Source organism: Scyliorhinus torazame, chromosome 5, assembly GCF_047496885.1.
Source record: "Scyliorhinus torazame isolate Kashiwa2021f chromosome 5, sScyTor2.1, whole genome shotgun sequence".
NCBI lineage: Eukaryota > Metazoa > Chordata > Chondrichthyes > Carcharhiniformes > Scyliorhinidae > Scyliorhinus > Scyliorhinus torazame.
In genome coordinates, this window is record NC_092711.1 from 84,710,012 (window position 1) to 84,729,191 (window position 19,180).

Consider the following 19,180-nt stretch of genomic DNA (forward strand, 5'->3'; position numbering starts at 1 on the left):
CTCCTTTTGTGTCTGGGTGTCTCACTTTGTTTTATAATGTTCCTGTGAAGTTGACTGGGATGATTTATGATGTTCAAGGTGTTATATAAATAGAAGTTGTTGTTGTTGTTGACTGTAACCCTGACCTCCTGTTTTACAACCCATTGGTTTCACAACTATCGCTGATGCCTTTGGCCCCCTGTGGGTTTGCAGCCTCTGGAAAGACGCCGGCCGTTAACTCAGACCAGCATTGGCACTGCGCATGCTCCAGCTCACAATGATCGATGTGATTGACGGCAGCTCGGGACCTATAGGAAGAGAGGGGCGGGACTGGAGGACCGAGCGAAGCAGCTGGTCCTCCAACCAATCGGAGTGAATGGAGGGCGGGGCAGAGCCACGGTCACCAACGTGTCTACGAGCATGCGCAGTGCGGATGACAGGTAAGGATTCAGGCGGTCCGGTGAAAATTGTCCGCTGGTCAGATCTGCGCGGTGAGTCATGAGGGAGGGATGGAGGCGTCGGATAGGTTGGGAGGCTTTACAAACACTTCGTGTTGGCCACAGATCTGGATACGAAGCTCGGATACAGCAATTGAACCAGCGAAAGCTGCTCGGGCTTTTCGCCGAGACAGGCCCGAGTGGACGAAGTGTGCGGCCGGGCGCATGCGGAGGGAGCGAGAGCCCCGGGCTTGCTCCACCTCTCGTTCACTCTGATTGGTTGGAGGACCAGCCGCTCTTATCGGTCCTCCAGGTCCGCTCCTTCCTATTGGTCCGAACCCGCCGTCAATCAGTCCCTGGGCATTGTGAGCTGGAGCAAACCCTTCACCATCATTGTCAGCTCCCTGGTTTGCAGCTGCGGAGCTTCTCCCTCCCGGGAACAGGCCCAGGTTAACGGGCACCATCCTGCTTCAGACACTGGAGGATGGTTCACAGAGGATGGGGGAGGGGGACAAGAAATAAGAGCTTACACTTTGTACTCAAATCAATGAGGACTCTGATCTCTGGCAAGGAAGGAAACCCTGGCACGTGGGCGGGGAGGATTCACAAACACCCGCTGGAGGCCCCAAACCCCCAATAAGACCCATTGATGTTATTGTCAGTCTGCAGACAGGAGCTGGAGAACTGAACCCAGGCAGAGGAGAGGGAAGAAGAAAACTGTGAGTGGAGGAAAGAAATGGTGCAGCTGCTGAGATGGGTTTGGATTTCAGCCCAGGGAGGAGGGAGAGTGTGGGACGGGGATTTACAGCTTTGGGGGAACAAAAGAGGAAAAAATGTCCCAGAGAAACTTGAATTGCCTGTTCAGAATTTCTATCCTGGACTGACAGTGTTGGCTTTTGTAAACTCCTTTTACAGGGGGTTAGAATTGGAGAATTTGCACACAACAAACTGAACCCAACAGAAAGGTTTGTCTCTTTGCAAATTCTATCCTGCATTGACAGTGATGACTTTTGTAACATGAGAGATTACAGCTCTCAGGAAAGATTAAATGGAGAGGGGTGATGTGAGAGAGTGACCATCAATAAACAACAAGTCATGAATACAAGATAGTTATGAATAAATCCAAGGGGACAATACAGACAAATTTATTTCCTCACAGGTTCAGAATGGGCAACCCATTATCATGGAAAGGAGTTGAGGAAAGTGCTGAGATGTTTTCAAAAGGATTCGGGACAAGGATATGAGAGAAAATGGAATCGAAAATCAGCTGAAAGGCTGAGATTTGATAGGTGTGACAGTCGGAGATGTGTGCCGAGTATTGACAGCAGCAGAATCTGTGACAGAATGGCCTGTTTGTGTCTTATATATTCACAATATTTCAATGTAATCTCCTTTCACAGAATATTTGCAGATACAAACATCATGTCAAGATCTGACAGAGTCACTTGATTCATCAGGACCGGCCTTTCAACGTGGAAGGAGAAATGTTTGTTTTGTCTTTCAGAAAAATGTTTAAAAATCACTGTGATTGGAAAAGCACCGAGACGCAGACATCTAAGTAATTTTCCACAGTTAGCTGGAACTGAGCTTTAATCAATCACACAGCATGAAATTAAATTGCAGCATTTACAGCAGGGAGACACCGTACTCAGGCTTCAACTGATGATCCAAGTTGGAGAGACATAAGGACATTTGCACCAAAGGAATCAAGAAGCAGCAATTGGACATTCAGCCCCGTGAGCCTGTTCCACCATTTAATAACTTCACGGCTGATCTGACAGTGACCTCAAATCTGCATCCCACCTACACCTGATAACTTGCCGATAACCATGGAGAAACCGTGGCAATGTGGGGACTGTGGGATGGGATTCAATTACCCATCTGAATTGGAAACTCATCAACGTATTCACACTGGGGAAAGGCCATTCACCTGCTCCGTGTGTGGGAAGGGATTCACTCGGTCATCATACCTCCTGACACACCAACTTGTTCATACTGATCAGAGACCATTTAAATGTGCTGACTGTGGAAAGAGCTTTAAACGCAGAAAGGATTTACTGACACACCAACGCACTCACACTGGGGAGAGGCCATTCACCTGCTCTGTGTGTGGGAAGGGATTCACTCTGTCATCCCACCTCCTGACACACCAACTTGTTCATACGGATCAGAGACCATTTAAATGTGCTGACTGTGAGAAGAGCTTTAAAAGCAGAAAGGATTTACTGTTACATCAACGCACTCACACTGGGGAGAGGCCATTCACCTGTTTGGAATGTGGGAAGCGATTTAATGCTTCGTCAAACCTCCGGGCTCACCATCAGGTCCACTCTGAGCAGAGACCGTTCAAATGTGCTGACTGTGAAAAGAGCTTTAAAAGCAGAAAAGATTTACTGACACATCAACGCCATCACACTGGAGAGAAGCCATTCACCTGCTCCGTGTGTGGGAAGGGATTCACTCAGTCATCATTCCTCCTGAGACACCAACTTGTTCATACTGATCAGAGACCTTTTAAATGTGCTGACTGTGAGAAGAGTTATAAAAGTAAAATGAATTTACTGACACACCAACGCACTCACACTGGGGAGAGGCCATTCACCTGCTCCGTGTGTGGGAAGGGATTTACTCGGTCATCATTCCTCCTGAGACACCAACTTGTTCATACTGATCAGAGACCGTTTAAATGTGCTGACTGTGAGAAGAGCTTTAAAAGTAAAAAGGAATTACTGAGACACCAACGCACTCACACTGGGGAGAGGCCATTCACCTGCTCCGTGTGTGGGATGGGATTCACTCAGTCATCAGACCTCCTGAGACACCAACTTGTTCATACTGATCAGAGACATTTTAAATGTGCTGACTGTGAGAAGAGATTTAAAAGTAAAATGAATTTACTGATACATCAACGCACTCACACTGGGGAGAGGCCATTCACCTGCTCCGTGTGTGGGAAGGGATTCATTTGTTCATCCCAGCTTCAGCAACACCAGCGAGTTCACACTGGGCAGAGACCGTACACTTGCCCCGTGTGTGACAAGAACTTTACTCAGTTATCCCACCTGATGACACACCGACTTGTTCACACTGACCAGAAACCTTTTAAATGTTCTGACTGTGAAAAAAGATTTAAAAGTGAACAGAATCTTCAGAAACACCAGCGAGTTCACACAAACAGAATCATAGAATTTACAGTGCAGAAGGAGGGCATTCGGCCCATCGAGTGCACCAGCCCTTGGAAAGAGCACCTTACTTAAGCCCATACCTCAAACCTAACCCATAACCCGACCTAACCTTTTTGGACACAAAGAGCAATTTAGCATGGCCAATCCACCCGATCGACACATTTTCACACTTGTGGGAGGAAACTGGAGCACCTGGAGGAAACCCACGCAGACATGGGGGGAACGTGCAAACTCCGCACAGACAGTAAGCCAAGCTGGGAATTCTGGGACCCTGGAGCTTTGAAACAACAGTGCTAACCACTTTGCTACTGTGTGGCCTACACGTGGGAGCGGTACTGGGGAGAGGCTGTTCACTGCTCCGTGTTTGGGAGGCGATTCACTCAGTCAAACAAACTGTACAGACATCAGCAAGTTCACAGGCAACAGCAGGGTTTGATTCAGCTGTTGTTGCTGTTGTTAGTCACATCCAGGACTGATGGATGCCTGGGTGGTCCAGTGGGGCTTCACAGTCTTCCGGTATATATCAATGATTTAAACTTAAATGTATGCACCACGATTATACAAAAGTTGCTCATGTGTTTTAGACAATGAGGGAGAAAGCCATAGACTGGGTCAGGTGGACAGAAAAGTGGTGAATGGAAATTTAGATAATGAGAGGTTAGGAACACACTTCAGTTAACTCCCGATAAAAATAAGGACACTTCAGGATAATGGAAAAAAACTGATTGGTGGGGAAGCTACAAATAATCCGTTTTAAAAAAAAATAAATTCAAAGTACCCAATTATTATTATTAATTTTTCCAATTCAGGGGCAATTTAGCCTGGCCTGCACATCTTTGGGTTGTGGGGGTGAAACCGCTGCAGACATGGGGAGAATTTGCAAACTCCACACGGACAGTGACGCAGGGCTGGGATTCAAACCGCATCCTCAGCGCTGTAGTCCCAGTGCTAACCACTGCTCCACGTGCTGCCCGAGCTACAAATAATTCTAATAACTTTATTAAACAGTTCTCAAATGGAAAGACACTTGACCACATTAAAACTAAGGATCTGCAATAGACATTTGATCTAGCAAGTCATATTTAGGGCAAGATTATAAACAGGACATTAATTTAAAGTGATTAGAAAGAGAAGCAATGCTGAGCAAGGCTAGGAGAGTGGGCAAAGAAGTGGCAGATGGAATACAATATGGAAAAGTGTGAGGTTATGCACTTTGGAAGGAGAAATGGAGGCATAGACTATTTTCTAAATCGGGAAATCAGAAGCACAAAGGGACTTGGGAGTCCTTGTTCAGGATTCTCTTCAGGTTAACATGCAGATGCACTGTCGCGTCACTGTCCGTGTGGAGTTTGCACATTCTCCCCGTGTTTGCGTGGGTTTCGCCCCCACAACCCAAAGATGTGCAGGGTAGGTGGATTGGCCACGCTAAACTTCCCCTTAATTGGAAAAAATGAATTGGGTACTCTAAATTGTTTTTAAAACGTTAACGTGCAGGTTCAGTCGGCAGTTAGGAAGGCAAATGCCTCATGTCAAGAGGGCTAGACTACAAGACCAGGGATGTAATTCTGAGGCTGAATAACGCTCTGATCAGACCCCATTTGGAGTATTATGAGCAGTTTTGGTCCCCAAATCTAAGGAGGGATGTGTTGGGCTTGTAAAAGGTCCAGAGGAGGTTTACAAGAATGATCCCTGGAATGAAGAGCTTGTCGTATGAGGAACAGTTGAGGACTCTGGGTCTGTACTCGTTGGAGTTTAGAAGGATATGGGGGTATCTTATTAAATCTTACAGGATACTGCGAGGCCTGGGTAGAGTGGACATGAAGAAGATGTTTCCATTTGTAGGAAATTATTCCTTAAAACTCTCCAAAAATGCTTTTGGCACGAAAATCGGCAGGCATTGGACAATAAACAGAAATTGCGGCAACATGTTCATTTTAACCAACCCTCCAGTGATCCCCCCCCCCCCCCCCCCCCCCCAATCCCGAGCAACCGGCACACCCAGATATCTAAAGTGAACCCCTGCCCTACGGAATGGCAGGCCCCCCACCCCTGCCCACACCACCGGCCGAAACACCACAAAATACTCACTTTTGTCTCTATTTAATTTGTACCCCGAGAAAACCCAAACACCCGAAGCAGCTCCAATATTCCCCCTCTTGACACACTCGGTTCCAACACATATAATAACAAGTCATCAGCATACAAGGGCACCCTATGCGCTATTCAGCCCCCCCCCCCCCCCGCACTATCCCTTTCCATACCCCAAACCTCTTAACGCGATGGCCAACGGCGATTTTGCGATGGCCAATGGCTCAATCGCGAGTGCAAACAGCAGGGGGGACATAGGACATCCCTGCCTAGTTCCACGGTGAGAGAAAAGTATCTCGAGGTGTTGTTTTTTTGTGCGGACACCGGCCCCGGCTCCTCATACAGTAGCTTTACCCAGTCCACAAATCATGGACCAATCCCAAACCACTCCAGAACTGCTATCAAGTGCCCCCATTGTACTTGGTCAAACGCTTTCTCAGCGTCCACTGCCACATCCACCTCTGTTTCCTTCCCCTCCGCTGATGCCATAACCACGTTCAATACCCTCTTAACGTTTGAAAAGAGCTGCCTCCCTCACACAAACCCCGTCTGATCTTCACCTATCACCTTCAGGAGGCATTCCTCCTGCCTGCCTGCCAGTATCTTCGCTAATACCTTTGCGTTCACGTTTAAAAGTGATATGGGCTTAGACAACCCACACTCCGTCGGATCCTTATCTTTTTAAGCAACAGGGAAACCGATGCCTGCCCCAAAGTTTGTGGTAACAACCCCTTCCCTATCGCCTCTCAAATATCTCCAACATCAGGGGTGCCAGCTTATCCTGCAGACACACCAGCGAGTTCACACTGGAGAGAAGCCATTTACCTGCTCCCTCTGTGGGAATGGATTCACACAGTTATCCAGTCTGCAGACACACCAGCGAGTTCAGACTGGGGGGAGGCCGTTCACCTGCTCTCAGTGTGGGAACGGATTACATAGAAACATAGAAATTAGGAGCAGGAAGTGGCCATTTGGCCCTTCGCTCCTACTCTGCCATTCATTATATATGGCCTTATCATCCAACTTAATAACTTAATCCCGATTTCCCCTCTATATCCTTTGATTCCCTTCGCTCTAAGTGCTATATCTAACTGTTTCCTGAAAACATACAATGTATTGGCCTCAACTATTTCCTGTGGTAACAAATTCCACAAGCTCACCACTCTCTGATGAAGAAATTACTCATCTCTGTCCTAAATGGTCTACCCCATATCCTCAGACTGGGACCTCTCATTCTGTACACTCCCACCATCGGAATTTTTTTTCCTGCATCTACCATGTCAAGTCCTGTTAGGATATTATAGGTTTCTATGAGATCCCCCCCCCCCCATTCTTCTGTACTCCAGCGAATACAATCCTAACTGATTCAATCTCATACGTCAGTCCCACCATCCCAGGTATCAGTCTGATAAACCTTCGCTGCACTCCCTCTAGAGCAAGAACATCCTTCCTCAGATAAGGAGACCAAAACTGCACACAATATTCCAGGTATGGCCTCGCCAAGGCCCTGTATAATGACAGCAGGATATTCCTGCTGCTGTACTCGAATCCTCTCGCAATGAAGGCTAGCATATCATTTGCCTTCCTTACTGCCTGCTGTAGCTGCATGTTTACCTTCAGTGACGTGTATGAGGATACCCAGGTCTCGGTGCACATTCCCCTCTCCTAAGTTATGACAATTCAGATAATAGCCTGCCTTCTTGTTTTTGGTACCAAAGTGGATAACCTCGCGTTTCTCCAAATTATACTGTATCTGCCATTCATTTGTCCACTCACTCAACTTGTCCAAATCACACTGAAGGATCTGTGCAACCTCCTCACAGCTCACCCTCCCAAGCAACTTGTGTCATCTGCAAATTTGGAGATATTGCATTTTGTTCCCTCCTAAATCGTTAGGTGACGCAGTGGTTAGCACTGCGGTCTCACGGAGCTGAGGACCAGTGTTCAATCCTGGCCCCAGGTCACTGTCCGTGTGGAGACACGTTCTCCAAGTATCTGCATGGGTGTCACTCCCATAACTCAAAGTTGTTCACCTCTATTTGCGCGATTCACTCGGTTATGCCATCTGCAATCACACCTGGGAGTTCATACTGGGGAGAAGCCGTTCACCTGCTCTCAATGTGCGAAGGGATTTTGTAATTCATCGCACTTCCTGAGACACCAAGAAGTTCACAACTGATTACAGGGATTGGATTCTTCTGTATTGTTTCTGTTCTCAATTACATCCAGGACTGCATTTTGTTCATTCTGTTGGGGGATGGTCAGAGGGTTTCTTTCTGCTGGATTGGCTGGCCTCATGGCTTCGTCTCCAATGGTCTGATTCTCTCTGAGCCTTCTTGCGAATATCTGGTTTCATATTTCACAAGGATCAAAGAGTGAAAGGGTGTTTGGAGGTTAGAAGATGTTTCATTACCATTTCTGTTTGGAAACCCCCAGAATCATGCCACATTGCCATGAAGATGGGCTGTGGTGGTTACATGGTTCTTTTGTTTAATTTATCTTGGTGCTTCTCACAGAAGAAAATTATTAGGGTATGAGAGGGCAAGTTATCTGAGGTGCACTGGGAAACTACATTAAATAGTATGGTGGGAGACAGCAATCACTAATATTTATGGAATTATTACAGATTTACACGGGGATCGGTTAGCTCAGTTGGCTGGATGGCTGGTTTGTGCTGAGTGACACCAACACCACAGGTTAAATTCCCATACCAGCTGATGGTCCGTGTCAGTATTTATGCTCCACATGATCCTCCACCCACCCCTCTATATCTCCCGCCCCCCTCTATATCTTCCCCCCCCCCCCCCTCCCATCAGCATCTCCTTCTATTCCTTCCTCCCTCATGTATGTATCTAGCTTTACGTTCAATGGATTCATGCTGTTCACCTCAACCACTCGCTGTGGTAACGAGTTCCACATTATCACCACTCGCGGGTAAAGACGTTTCTATTGAAATTCCTATTGAATTATTGAATCCCTTCATAATTTGAGAGACTTCATCAGGTCACCCATCAGTCTTCTCTTTTCCAGAAAAAAGCAGCCCCGGCCTTTCCTGAGTGTTAAATGCTCTCAGTTCTGTACATTATGAATCTTTGTTGCACCTTATCCAGTGCCTCTATTTTCTTTTTTTAAATGGAGATCATCAATGTTGACAGAGCTCCCAGTGTAGTCTAACCATCGTTTTAAACAAGTTGAAAATTTCCTCCGTACTTTTCAATTCTATCCCTCCAGAATGGAACCCTATATATGGGCTCCACACTTTAGGAAAGATGTGAAGTTCTTAGAGACGGTGTCGAGGACATTTACAAGAATGGCACCAGGGATGAGGGACTCCAGTTAGTTTGAGAGACTGGAGCAGCTGAATTTCTCCCCTGAGGTCACAGCATCTGGAGGGTGGGGAATGGGGCCATTCAGCCCTTTGGGACCGTGTTGGCTCCCTGTGGAGGAAGCCAGTCTGCCCATTGCCCCGTTCTTTCCCCGAATCCCTGTGGATTTATTTCTCTCAGCGTCTGTCCAATTTCCTATTGAAATCCTTCCATCATCTCTGCATCTCCTCCCTCATAGGCAGTAGGTTCCAGGTTGTTACCACTCACTTTACACGTACACAAGGCTGCTAGAGCACAGAGGAATCTATTTGGCCCATTTTTCCCGTGCCAGCTCTTTGTACAGCGACCCATTTAATCCCAGAGTTCGACTATTTTGTTTTCTTTTTCAGAATGTACCAAATTCCCTTTTGGAAGTTACAGTCCAATGAGATTCCAGCACCATTTATAGACAGTGCATTCCAAATCACAACAACTCGCTGTGTTTTACAACAAATAATTGTGCATATCGTATATCTGGAGGTTCACAGAGTATTCAAAATGGTGTCAATGACGTGGTTATTACACAAAATTAAGACTCAAACTTTATCAATAAATTGGTGAGGACACCGAGTGTAATATACCCTCGTTTGCAGACAATTAGAACAAATGTGCATTTCTATAAAACCTCTCACTACCACTGGACCTCCTAAAGTGTTTTAAAGCCAATGGAGTACTTTTGAAACATATTCACTGTTGTCATGTAGGAAGCTGTAAGAACGCATGTGTAATCACATTTAGTTTTAAAATTGTTATTTTCATTATATTAAAAAAAATTTAGAGTACCCAATTCAGTTTTTCCAATTTAAGAACAATTTAGCGTGGCCAATCCACCTACCCTGCACATCTTTGGGTTGTAGGGATGAGACCAACAAAACCACGGGAAGAATGTGCAAACTCCACACGGCACTGACCCAGGGTGGGTGGGGATCGAACCTCGGACCTTGGCGCCGTGAGGCAGCAGTGCTAACCATTGCGCCACCTTGTTGCCCGTAAATTATTATTTTCATAGTGTATTCACTGGCCTTAGTAATAAGGTCAAGGAAGCCCTTTTATACCTCTAACATGTGCCTTTCTGCAGCCATTTTGCCTTCTGTACCTTTTCTATATTAACTATGTATTGATTTCATCGCAAAAAACAATAATTAAATTCAGGTTTATTCAGCAGTGAACATTGATTATGATTAGTGAATTGGTGTATTAGGTAATTATATTGCAAAGACTAGATCTTTATTTTAAAAAGTAACACGATCAACCAAAATGTTTCCAGAAACTGCAGAGCTATCAGAATATGTTTGAAAAAATAAATTACTCGATAATTTCAAGAAGTTACGAGATGTGGTGATAAGCCTGTATATAATATTACATGTACTCAGCAGTGTGACCTCCCACCAGTAGTTGGCGTCAGGCATCAGTCAGGTGACATTCGGCTACCAGGAGAAGGTTGTCAGGCATACACAAGGCCAGTCGCACATAAGGGTAGTTCCAAGAGAGTCTAATGTAGCTCTGTGATAACAGTCTGTGTAGCATTCTGATCGTTACCTTACCACGTGTACATTAATAAATCATTGTTCTGGCTAAGTCACCAGCAATTCTGTAGAATCATTGCAAGACAAGATCACAGAACACAACACGAGACACCATATTCTGCCAAGAATATGTGGGCTTGGCATTGGAGTAATGGTATTGCTACTAGGCGAGTAATCCAGAGAGCCAGGTTAATGCTCTGGGGATCTGGGATCAAATCTGCCTATGACAGATGCTGAAATTGAATAAAAGTCTCGAATTAAAAGTCTAATGATAACACTTGATTGTTGTGAAAACTCACTTGTATGTGGTGTGGCCTACACGTGACTCCAGATCCACAGCAATGTTGTGGTTGATTTGTAAGTGCCCTCTGAAATAGCCTCACAAGACACGCAGTTCAAGGGCAATTGGAATGAGCAGTAAATGCTGGCCCAGCCAGTGACGCCCACCTCCCATGAATGAATAATTTTTAAGAAGACTCTTTTCAATTTGAAGACGAGTAAGAAACTGTCTTTGGATTGGATTTATTGTCACGTGTACCGAGGTAAAGTGAAAAGTATTGTTCTGCGTACAGTCCAGACAGATCGTTACATACATGAAAAAACAAAGTGCGGATCTTGGCAGTTTGCTCAGTTCACAAAATAATTTAATGGCTTTGTAGACGTAGATTAAGATTTTAATCACCATCCGAAACATATCTGGACGGCTCATATAGACAGACACAAACAATACTGTAACTGAATTAGAGGAAATGTTAGAGATTTAACAACCACATTTTTGAAAGATTCGGCCTTAATGATGGAGAAACAGGAAAAGCCACTCGGGGAGATGAGGAAATCCAGGCTCAGGGCGGATTTGCTGTCACCCCTCCTTTCTTATACATGAACGGGATTTAGGCTGCAGAACATTTCACACCAAAACACAGAGTGGTCAAATATAAGCAACATATAATTCTCAAGTAACTTCCATTTAACTATATTTGACTTTGTTCAAAAGCTGTCTGAGGTCAAACTCGACAATGATTCATGGGATTTCTGTTACCCAGTGAAACGCTTTCTTTTCTTGGTCGTCATGTTTGCAATTCAATGGTGTATATTTCAGAGTGAAGACTCGAGAGCTATTCAATTCAAAATGAAGTCATATATAACAAATAAATATACTGACATTCTACATTGAATAACAAAACATATTGAGTAAAATTGGTGGACGATAAGAATGATGCATGAATGATTGAACAGAGAGCATTGTTCCGTTAGATATTTGCTGAACAAATGCTAAAGTTCAATATAAGTTTGATATCTTATGGTCTTACAAGTTGAGACATCTGTTTTAAAGGAACAGCTGTCTTCATGTAATAGGTGACCTGGCCTCCCAAGACTGTGCAGTTGAACGTTGCACAGGTCCATTGGTACTGTGCTACCAGCTGTTTCTGTAGCATGGAGGTTATCACATTCACCTAACCCGCAAAAGGTGCCTGGTTCGAAACTGGCAGAAGCATTTAATGCTTCTCATTTATGATGTGGAGATGCCGGCGTTGGACTGGGGTGGGCACAGTAAGAAGTCTTACAACACCAGGTTAAAGTCCAACAGGTTTGTTTCGAATCACTAGCTTTCGGAGTGCAGCTCCTTCCTCAAGTGAATGAAGGTCGTGTCTCACTAACTTGATAGAGTTTTTCGAGGAGGTCACTAAGATGATTGATGCAGGTAGGGCAGTAGATGTTGTCTATATGGACTTCAGTAAGGCCTTTGACAAGGTCCCTCATGGTAGACTAGTACAAAAGGTGAAGTCACACGGGATCAGGGGTGAACTGGCAAGGTGGATACAGAACTGGCTAGGCCATAGAAGGCAGAGGGTAGCAATGGAGGGATGCTTTTCTAATTGGAGGGCTGTGACCAGTGGTGTTCCACAGGGATCAGTGCTGGGACCTTTGCTCTTTGTAGTATATATAAATGATTTGGAGGAAAATGTAACTGGTCTGATTAGTAAGTTTGCAGACGACACAAAGGTTGGTGGAATTGCGGATAGCGATGAGGACTGTCTGAGGATACAGCAGGATTTAGATTGTCTGGAGACTTGGGCGGAGAGATGGCAGATGGAGTTTAACCTGGACAAATGTGAGGTAATGCATTTTGGAAGGGCTAATGCAGGTAGGGAATATACAGTGAATGGTAGAACCCTCAAGAGTATTGAAAGTCAAAGAGATCTAGGAGTACAGGTCCACAGATCACTGAAAGGGGCTACACAGGTGGAGAAGGTAGTCAAGAAGGCATACGGCATGCTTGCCTTCATTGGCCGGGGCATTGAGTATAAGAATTGGCAAGTCATGTTGCAGCTGTATAGAACCTTAGTTAGGCCACACTTGGAGTATAGTGTTCAATTCTGGTCGCCACACTACCAGAAGGATGTGGAGGCTTTAGAGAGGGTGCAGAAGAGATTTACCAGAATGTTGCCTGGTATGGAGGGCATAAGCTATGAGGAGCGATTGAATAAACTCGGTTTGTTCTCACTGGAACGAAGGAGGTTGAGGGGCGACCTGATAGAGGTATACAAAATTATGAGGGGCATAGACAGAGTGGATAGTCAGAGGCTTTTCCCCAGGGTAGAGGGGTCAATTACTAGGGGGCATAGGTTTAAGGTGAGAGGGGCAAAGTTTAGAGTAGATGTACGAGGCAAGTTTTTTACGCAGAGGGTAGTGGGTGCCTGGAACTCACTACCGGAGGAGGTAGTGGAGGCAGGGACGATAGGGACATTTAAGGGGCATCTTGACAAATATATGAATAGGATGGGAATAGAAGGATACGGACCCAGGAAGTGTAGAAGATTGTAGTTTAGTCGGGCAGTATGGTCGGCACGGGCTTGGAGGGCCGAAGGGCCTGTTCCTGTGCTGTACATTTCTTTGTTCTTTGTTCTTTGTTCTTTGAAGATGTGGGTTCCACAAACACATATGTAGAAAAATTCAATGATGCAAAATGGTATTTTGAATACATGTCTTTGCAGGTAATTAAGTCTTTACAGGTCCATACGGTGTGACTGGAGAGAGGGATAATCACAGGTTAAAGAGGTGTGAATTGTCTCAAGCCAGGACAGTTGGTAGGATTTCGCAAGCACATGTAATGTAACATGAATCCAGGGTCCCAGTTGAGGCCGTACTTGTGTGCGGAACTTGACATCAGTTTCTGCTCGGCCATTCTGCGTTGTCGCACATCCTGAAGGCCGAACGCTTACCCGAAGATCAGAGGTTGAATGCCCTTGACTGCTGGAGTTCTCACGTGTAATGGTGGTACCCATTTTGATGATCTGGTACGTCTTGCAGAGGTTGGCATGGCAGGGTTGTGCGGTGTCATGATCGCTGTTCTCCTGAATGCTGGGTAGTTTGCTGCAATCAATGGTTTGAGGTTCCGCGGTTGTTTGGAGGCAAACAGTGTTGATGGCCTTGGCAAGATGCTGGTCTTCATCGATGACGTGTTGAAGGCTGCGAAGAAGATGTCGTAGTTTCTCCGCTCCAGGGAATTCATCAGGCAAATGAGGCACTGGGAGTTTTTCCACAGACTCCAAGAGGCCTACAGCGAATCCAATGAGACAACCAATGAACCGGAACAGCAGAGCGAGAGATCTGTGGAACTGGAAGATCCAGCCAACAGGAAGTACTGGCAAACCTCACCCAGTGAAACAATCCGATCAGCTGATTCTACAGCTCCTCTTCCACTAAACCACTCAGTAAAACTGCCTCGAAGACCTTTCTTGTCCAAATTCTGAACTCATATCTTTCTCCTCTTTTCCTGCTGTGTCCCATCATCTTGTCTGTGAGACTTAGCCTTTGCTCCTTTGACCCAATTCTCACTAAACTGTTTAACATCGAACTTCCACAACCACATAATTTACAGTGCAGAACAGGTCATTCGGCACATCGAGTCTGCACTGGCCCTTGGAAAGAGCACCCTTCTCAAGCCCACACCTCCACCCTATCCCCATAACCTAGTAACCCCACTTAACCCTTTTGGACACTAAGAGTAATTTAGCATGGCCACTCCACCAAACCTGCACATCTTTGGACTGGGGGGAAACCGGAAGTCCGGAGTAAACCCACGCAGACACGAGGAGAACGTGCAGACTCCGCACAGACAGTGACCCAAGCGGGAATCGAACCTGGGATAGTGGAGCTGTGAAACAACTGTGCTAACCACTGTGCTACTGTGCTTCCCCGGATTTATTGGATTCAAGTTCAAATACAAGCCACGATGAAGCATCTGCCGTGGTGGGGTTTGAACCTGCATTCTCAGAGAATTGTGCTGGGTCTCGGGATTACTCATCCAGTGACAATACCATTACACCATCACCTCCCCAGTCAAGTGCTTTGCAGAGCTCGTCCGGGATATGAACAGGGGACCTGTCACATTTTGGAAACCCCCTAAGCGAAAATCATACCCCACGGTTTCGACAGTATCGCCATGGAGTCAGTGCCTTTGTCTGTTTCCTCTTTAGACAATCAAGTGAAGTTTAGTCCTCACACAGAACACGTGTATGGTTTCTCCCCTTAGTGAATGGTGTGTTTTTTCAGGCTGTAACTGGTTAAAGCTTTCCACAGTCCGTCCACTGGAACACTCTCACTCAGGTGCGTGTGTGTCTCGGTGCTTTTCCAGTCACACTGATGTCTGAAATATTTTCCCACAAACAGAACGAACATTTTTCATTCGACATTTATAGTCTGAGGATATTCAGGTCCTGATCAATTGAGTGACACTGTTGGATCTTAATGTGATATTTGGTTTGTGTTTCCTGTTTGAAAATCCTCTCTTAAACATAGAATATAGAACAGTACAGCACAGAACAGGCCCTTCGGCCCTCGATGTTGTGCCGAGCATTGTCCGAAACCAAGATCAAGCTATCCCACTCCCTGTCATTCTGGTGTGCTCCATGTGCCGACCCAATAACCGCTTGAAAGTTCCTAAAGTGTCCGACTCCACTGTCACAGCAGGCAGTCCATTCCACACCCTAACCACTCTCTGAGTAAAGAACCTACCTCGGACATCCCTCCTATATCTCCTACCTTGAATCTTATGCCTCCTTGTAACAGCTACATCCACCCGAGGAAATAGTCTCTGAACGTCCACTCTATCTATCCCCCTCATTACCTTATAAACCTCTATTAAGTCGCCACTCATCCTCCTCCGTTCCAAAGAGAAAAGCCCTAGCTCCCTCAACCTTTCCTCAGAAGACCTATCCTTGAAGCAGGGCTTCAAATGAAGTTACTGTGAAAAGCCCCTAGTCACCACATTCCGGCGCCTGTTCAGGGAGGCTGGTACAGGAATTGAACCGTGTTGCTGGCCTGCCTTGGTCTGCTTTCAAAGCCAGCGATTTAGTCCAGTGTGCTAAACCAGCCCCTCTAACCAGCCCCCTTACAACATTGTAGATAACCAACACCAACTCCCCATTGGGAGGAGCTTGTTACCCATTATTCAGAATGGAGACACCGTCCATCAAACTGTCCCAATGTCTTACTGATGAGGCAGAGCAGCGGCAGAGAAGAAAGAACGGGGTGGCACAGGGGATATCACTACTGCCTCACAGTGCTAGAACCTGGCTTCAAATCCGACCGTGGGTGACTGAGTGGAGTTTGGATGTTCTCCCCATGTCTGTGGGGGTTTCCTCAGGTGCTCCGGTTTCCTCCCACAGTCCCTTTCACTTTCTCTCTACTCCAATAGAGGTGAACCAGTTGGGTTTCTATGCCAATCCAGCAGTTCTTGTGGTTACATTTTCCTGTTGCCGGACCCACAAATTACCAGATTGATTCAGATCAAGTTCACAACCTGCCTTTTTGTGGATTCTCCCTCACTCCCTTTTTTCTATTTTCAATCAATTTCACAGGGTATTACAAGGGGAGGCTTTGCAATTGGGGAACTGACATCGAACATGATATCAGAATCTGATGGAGACAGCCAATTTATCGTAACCTGAACATTATTGGATTTTGAACATGGAAGGAAAAAGCACCGATCACAGCGGGAAGAGATTGTACCATGTGTCCTGTGTGTGGACAAGATTTCAGCCAATCATCTGGATTTTCGCAACAGAATTGCAGTCATGACAGGGAGATGCCATGGAAATGTGGGGATTGTGAGAAGGGATTCAATTACCCATGCCAGCTGGAAACGCATCGACGCAGTCACAACGGGGAGAGGCCATTCACCTGCTCCCAGTGTGGGAAGGGATTTGCTCACACATTCATTCTGCTGAGACACTAGCAAATTCACACTCAGGAGAGGCCATACACCTGCTCTGTGTGTGGGTTGGGATTCAATTGGTCAACTAACCTAGCATTACACCAGCGAGTTCACACAGTTAGGAAACAGAAACTAAACATCACATCAGCATCTAACACTCACCGAATTTATCGTAAACTGAATATCATCGGATTTTGAACTTGGAAGGAAAAAGCACCGTTCACAGTGGGGAGAAACCGTACACGTGTTCTGTGTGTGGACGATGCTTCAGTCGATCATCTGGCCTTTCGAAACATAAATGCAATCACACCGGGGAGAAACCGTGGGAATGTGGGGACTGTGGGAAGGGATTTGATTAGCCATCCCAGCCAGTAGTTCATCGGTGCACGCACACTGGGCAGATGCTTTTCACGTGCTCTGAGTATGGAAAGGGATAGACACACCAACATATTCACGCTGGGGAGAGGCTGTTCACCTTCTCCCAATGTAGGAAGGGATTTGCTCATTCCTCCAATCTGCTGAGACACCAGTGAGTTCACACTGGGAGAGACCATTTAAATGCCCAGACTGTGAAGATTGTTATAAAGATTCTGGGGATCTTAAGAGAGACCATTCAGATGCTCTCATTGTATCATAGAATTTACAGTTCAGAAAGAGGCCATTTGGCCCATCGGGTCTGCACTGGCCCTTGGAAGGTGCACCTGACTTAAGCCTATACCTCCACCCTAACCCCGTATACCAGTAACCCCACCTAAACCTTTTGGACAGTAAGGGCAATTCAAAATGGTCAAGCCAATCCACCTAACCTGCACATCTTTGGACTATGGGAGGAAACCGGAGCACCCGGAGGAAACACAAGGAAATACGGGGAGAATGTGCAGACTCTGTACAGACAGTGACTCAAGCCAGAAATCGAACCTTGGACCGTGGAGCTGTGAAGCAACAGTGCTAACCACTGTGCTACTGTGCCGCCCAATCAGCAGCTTACCACTCAAAAGTCTGTGTTCAGCCAATCGTCTCACCTCACTGTACAGCAGCGTCTTCACACAATGGAGAGGCCATTCACCTGCTCCCAGTATGGGAGGGGATTCACTCAGATTCCAACCTACTGATGCACCAGCAAGTTCACAAGTAACTTCAGTGATTGGATTGTTTTGCGAATCACAGCCTGGACTGAACCATATTCATTGGGGTCTGTTTCTCCCACAAACTCCGAAAGATGTGCTTATTAGGTGAATTGGACATTCTGAATTCTCCCTCTGTATACCCGAACAGGGGCCGGAATGTGGCGACTAGGAGATTTTCACAGTAACTTCATTGCAGTGTTATTATAAGCCAACTTGTGACAATAATAAAGATTATTATTATGATGTTCATAAACTCCAACCCTGTAGTAAGAAATTAAATTCTGAATAAAAATCAAGTCAAATCAGTTTGTGTTAATCATAGTTACTCAATGGGCGGCACATTAGCACAGAGTTAGCACTGTGGCTTCACAGCGCCAGGGATTCGGGTTTAATTCCTGGCTTGGGTCACTGTGCGGAGTCTGCACGATCTCCCCGTGCCTTTGTGGGTTTGCTCCAGGTGCTCCGGTTTCCTCCCACAAGTCCCGAAAGACGTGCTTGTTAGGTGAATTGGACATACTGAATTCTCCCTCAGTGTACCCAAACAGGCGCCAGAATGTGACAACACGGGGCTTTTCACAGTAACTTCATTGCAATGTTAATGTAAGCCTGCTTGTGACAATAATAAAGATTATCATTATTATGACTGTGGAATTAATTGGATGAATCTTCCAAAGAGCCAGCACTGGTATAATGGGCCAAATAGTTTCCATCTGTGCTGTATCGTTCCAGAGAATAATTAATATTCAACAGGAACAGTAGTAATCCATTCAGCCTTTCAAGCCTGCTCCTCCATTTAATAAAAAAATGACTGATCCAACACTAAGTCAATTTTCCTGCCTTCTCTCCTTAACCCTGATTTCCCTTAATTATTAAAAACCTATTGCTCTCAGTCCTGAAAATGTTCAAGGACATCCACCCAATATTTACCTTGTCTAACCCTCTAAAACTCTTATATGTTTTAGTCATATCATTTCTCATACTTCTGCACTCCTAGGAGTACAGACTCAACTTGTTTAATCTTTCCTCATATGGAAACGTCTCCATACCCGGGATCATTGGTGTAAATCTCCTCTATACTGCCTTCAATGATATATCTTTCCTTAAATGAGGGGTCCAAATCGCCCTTGAATAAGCACCCGCATCACATTTGCCTTCCCTATTTCCTTCTGCTCCTGTCTGCTCTCTTTCTGAGCTTCAAGAACCCCAAGTCCCTTTGGGCTACAGCTTTCTGCAGTCTCACCATTTAAACAAGA

General features: G+C 45.7%; 2 protein-coding genes across 3 annotated transcripts in view; one reads left to right on the forward strand and one right to left on the reverse strand.

Annotated features, from left to right (window-relative positions):
• LOC140418722 (uncharacterized) overlaps nt 1-19,180 on the reverse strand; it is a 402,445-nt gene that overhangs the window by 257,987 nt on the left and 125,278 nt on the right. The gene's annotated exons all lie outside the window — the stretch shown is intronic.
• LOC140418714 (uncharacterized) lies at nt 407-16,724 on the forward strand. 2 transcript variants are annotated; one of them, XR_011945262.1, is made up of 2 exons: nt 407-470; nt 16,445-16,724. XR_011945262.1 is itself a non-coding variant. In XM_072502282.1 (2 exons), exon 2 carries the CDS (start codon nt 2,246-2,248, stop codon nt 3,671-3,673), a length of 1,428 nt encoding a protein of 475 aa, XP_072358383.1. In that variant the 5' UTR covers nt 422-470; nt 1,817-2,245; the 3' UTR covers nt 3,674-5,572. The 2 variants fall into 2 exon arrangements, 1 of the variants encoding a protein (XP_072358383.1); XM_072502282.1 differs by lacking the exon at nt 16,445-16,724 and adding an exon at nt 1,817-5,572 and having other exon boundaries at nt 422-470.

Coding starts and splice junctions, on each gene's coding strand:
- LOC140418714 (XM_072502282.1), top strand. CDS start 2,246: ATGGAGAAACCGTGGCAATGTGGGGACTGTGGGATGGGATTCAATTAC.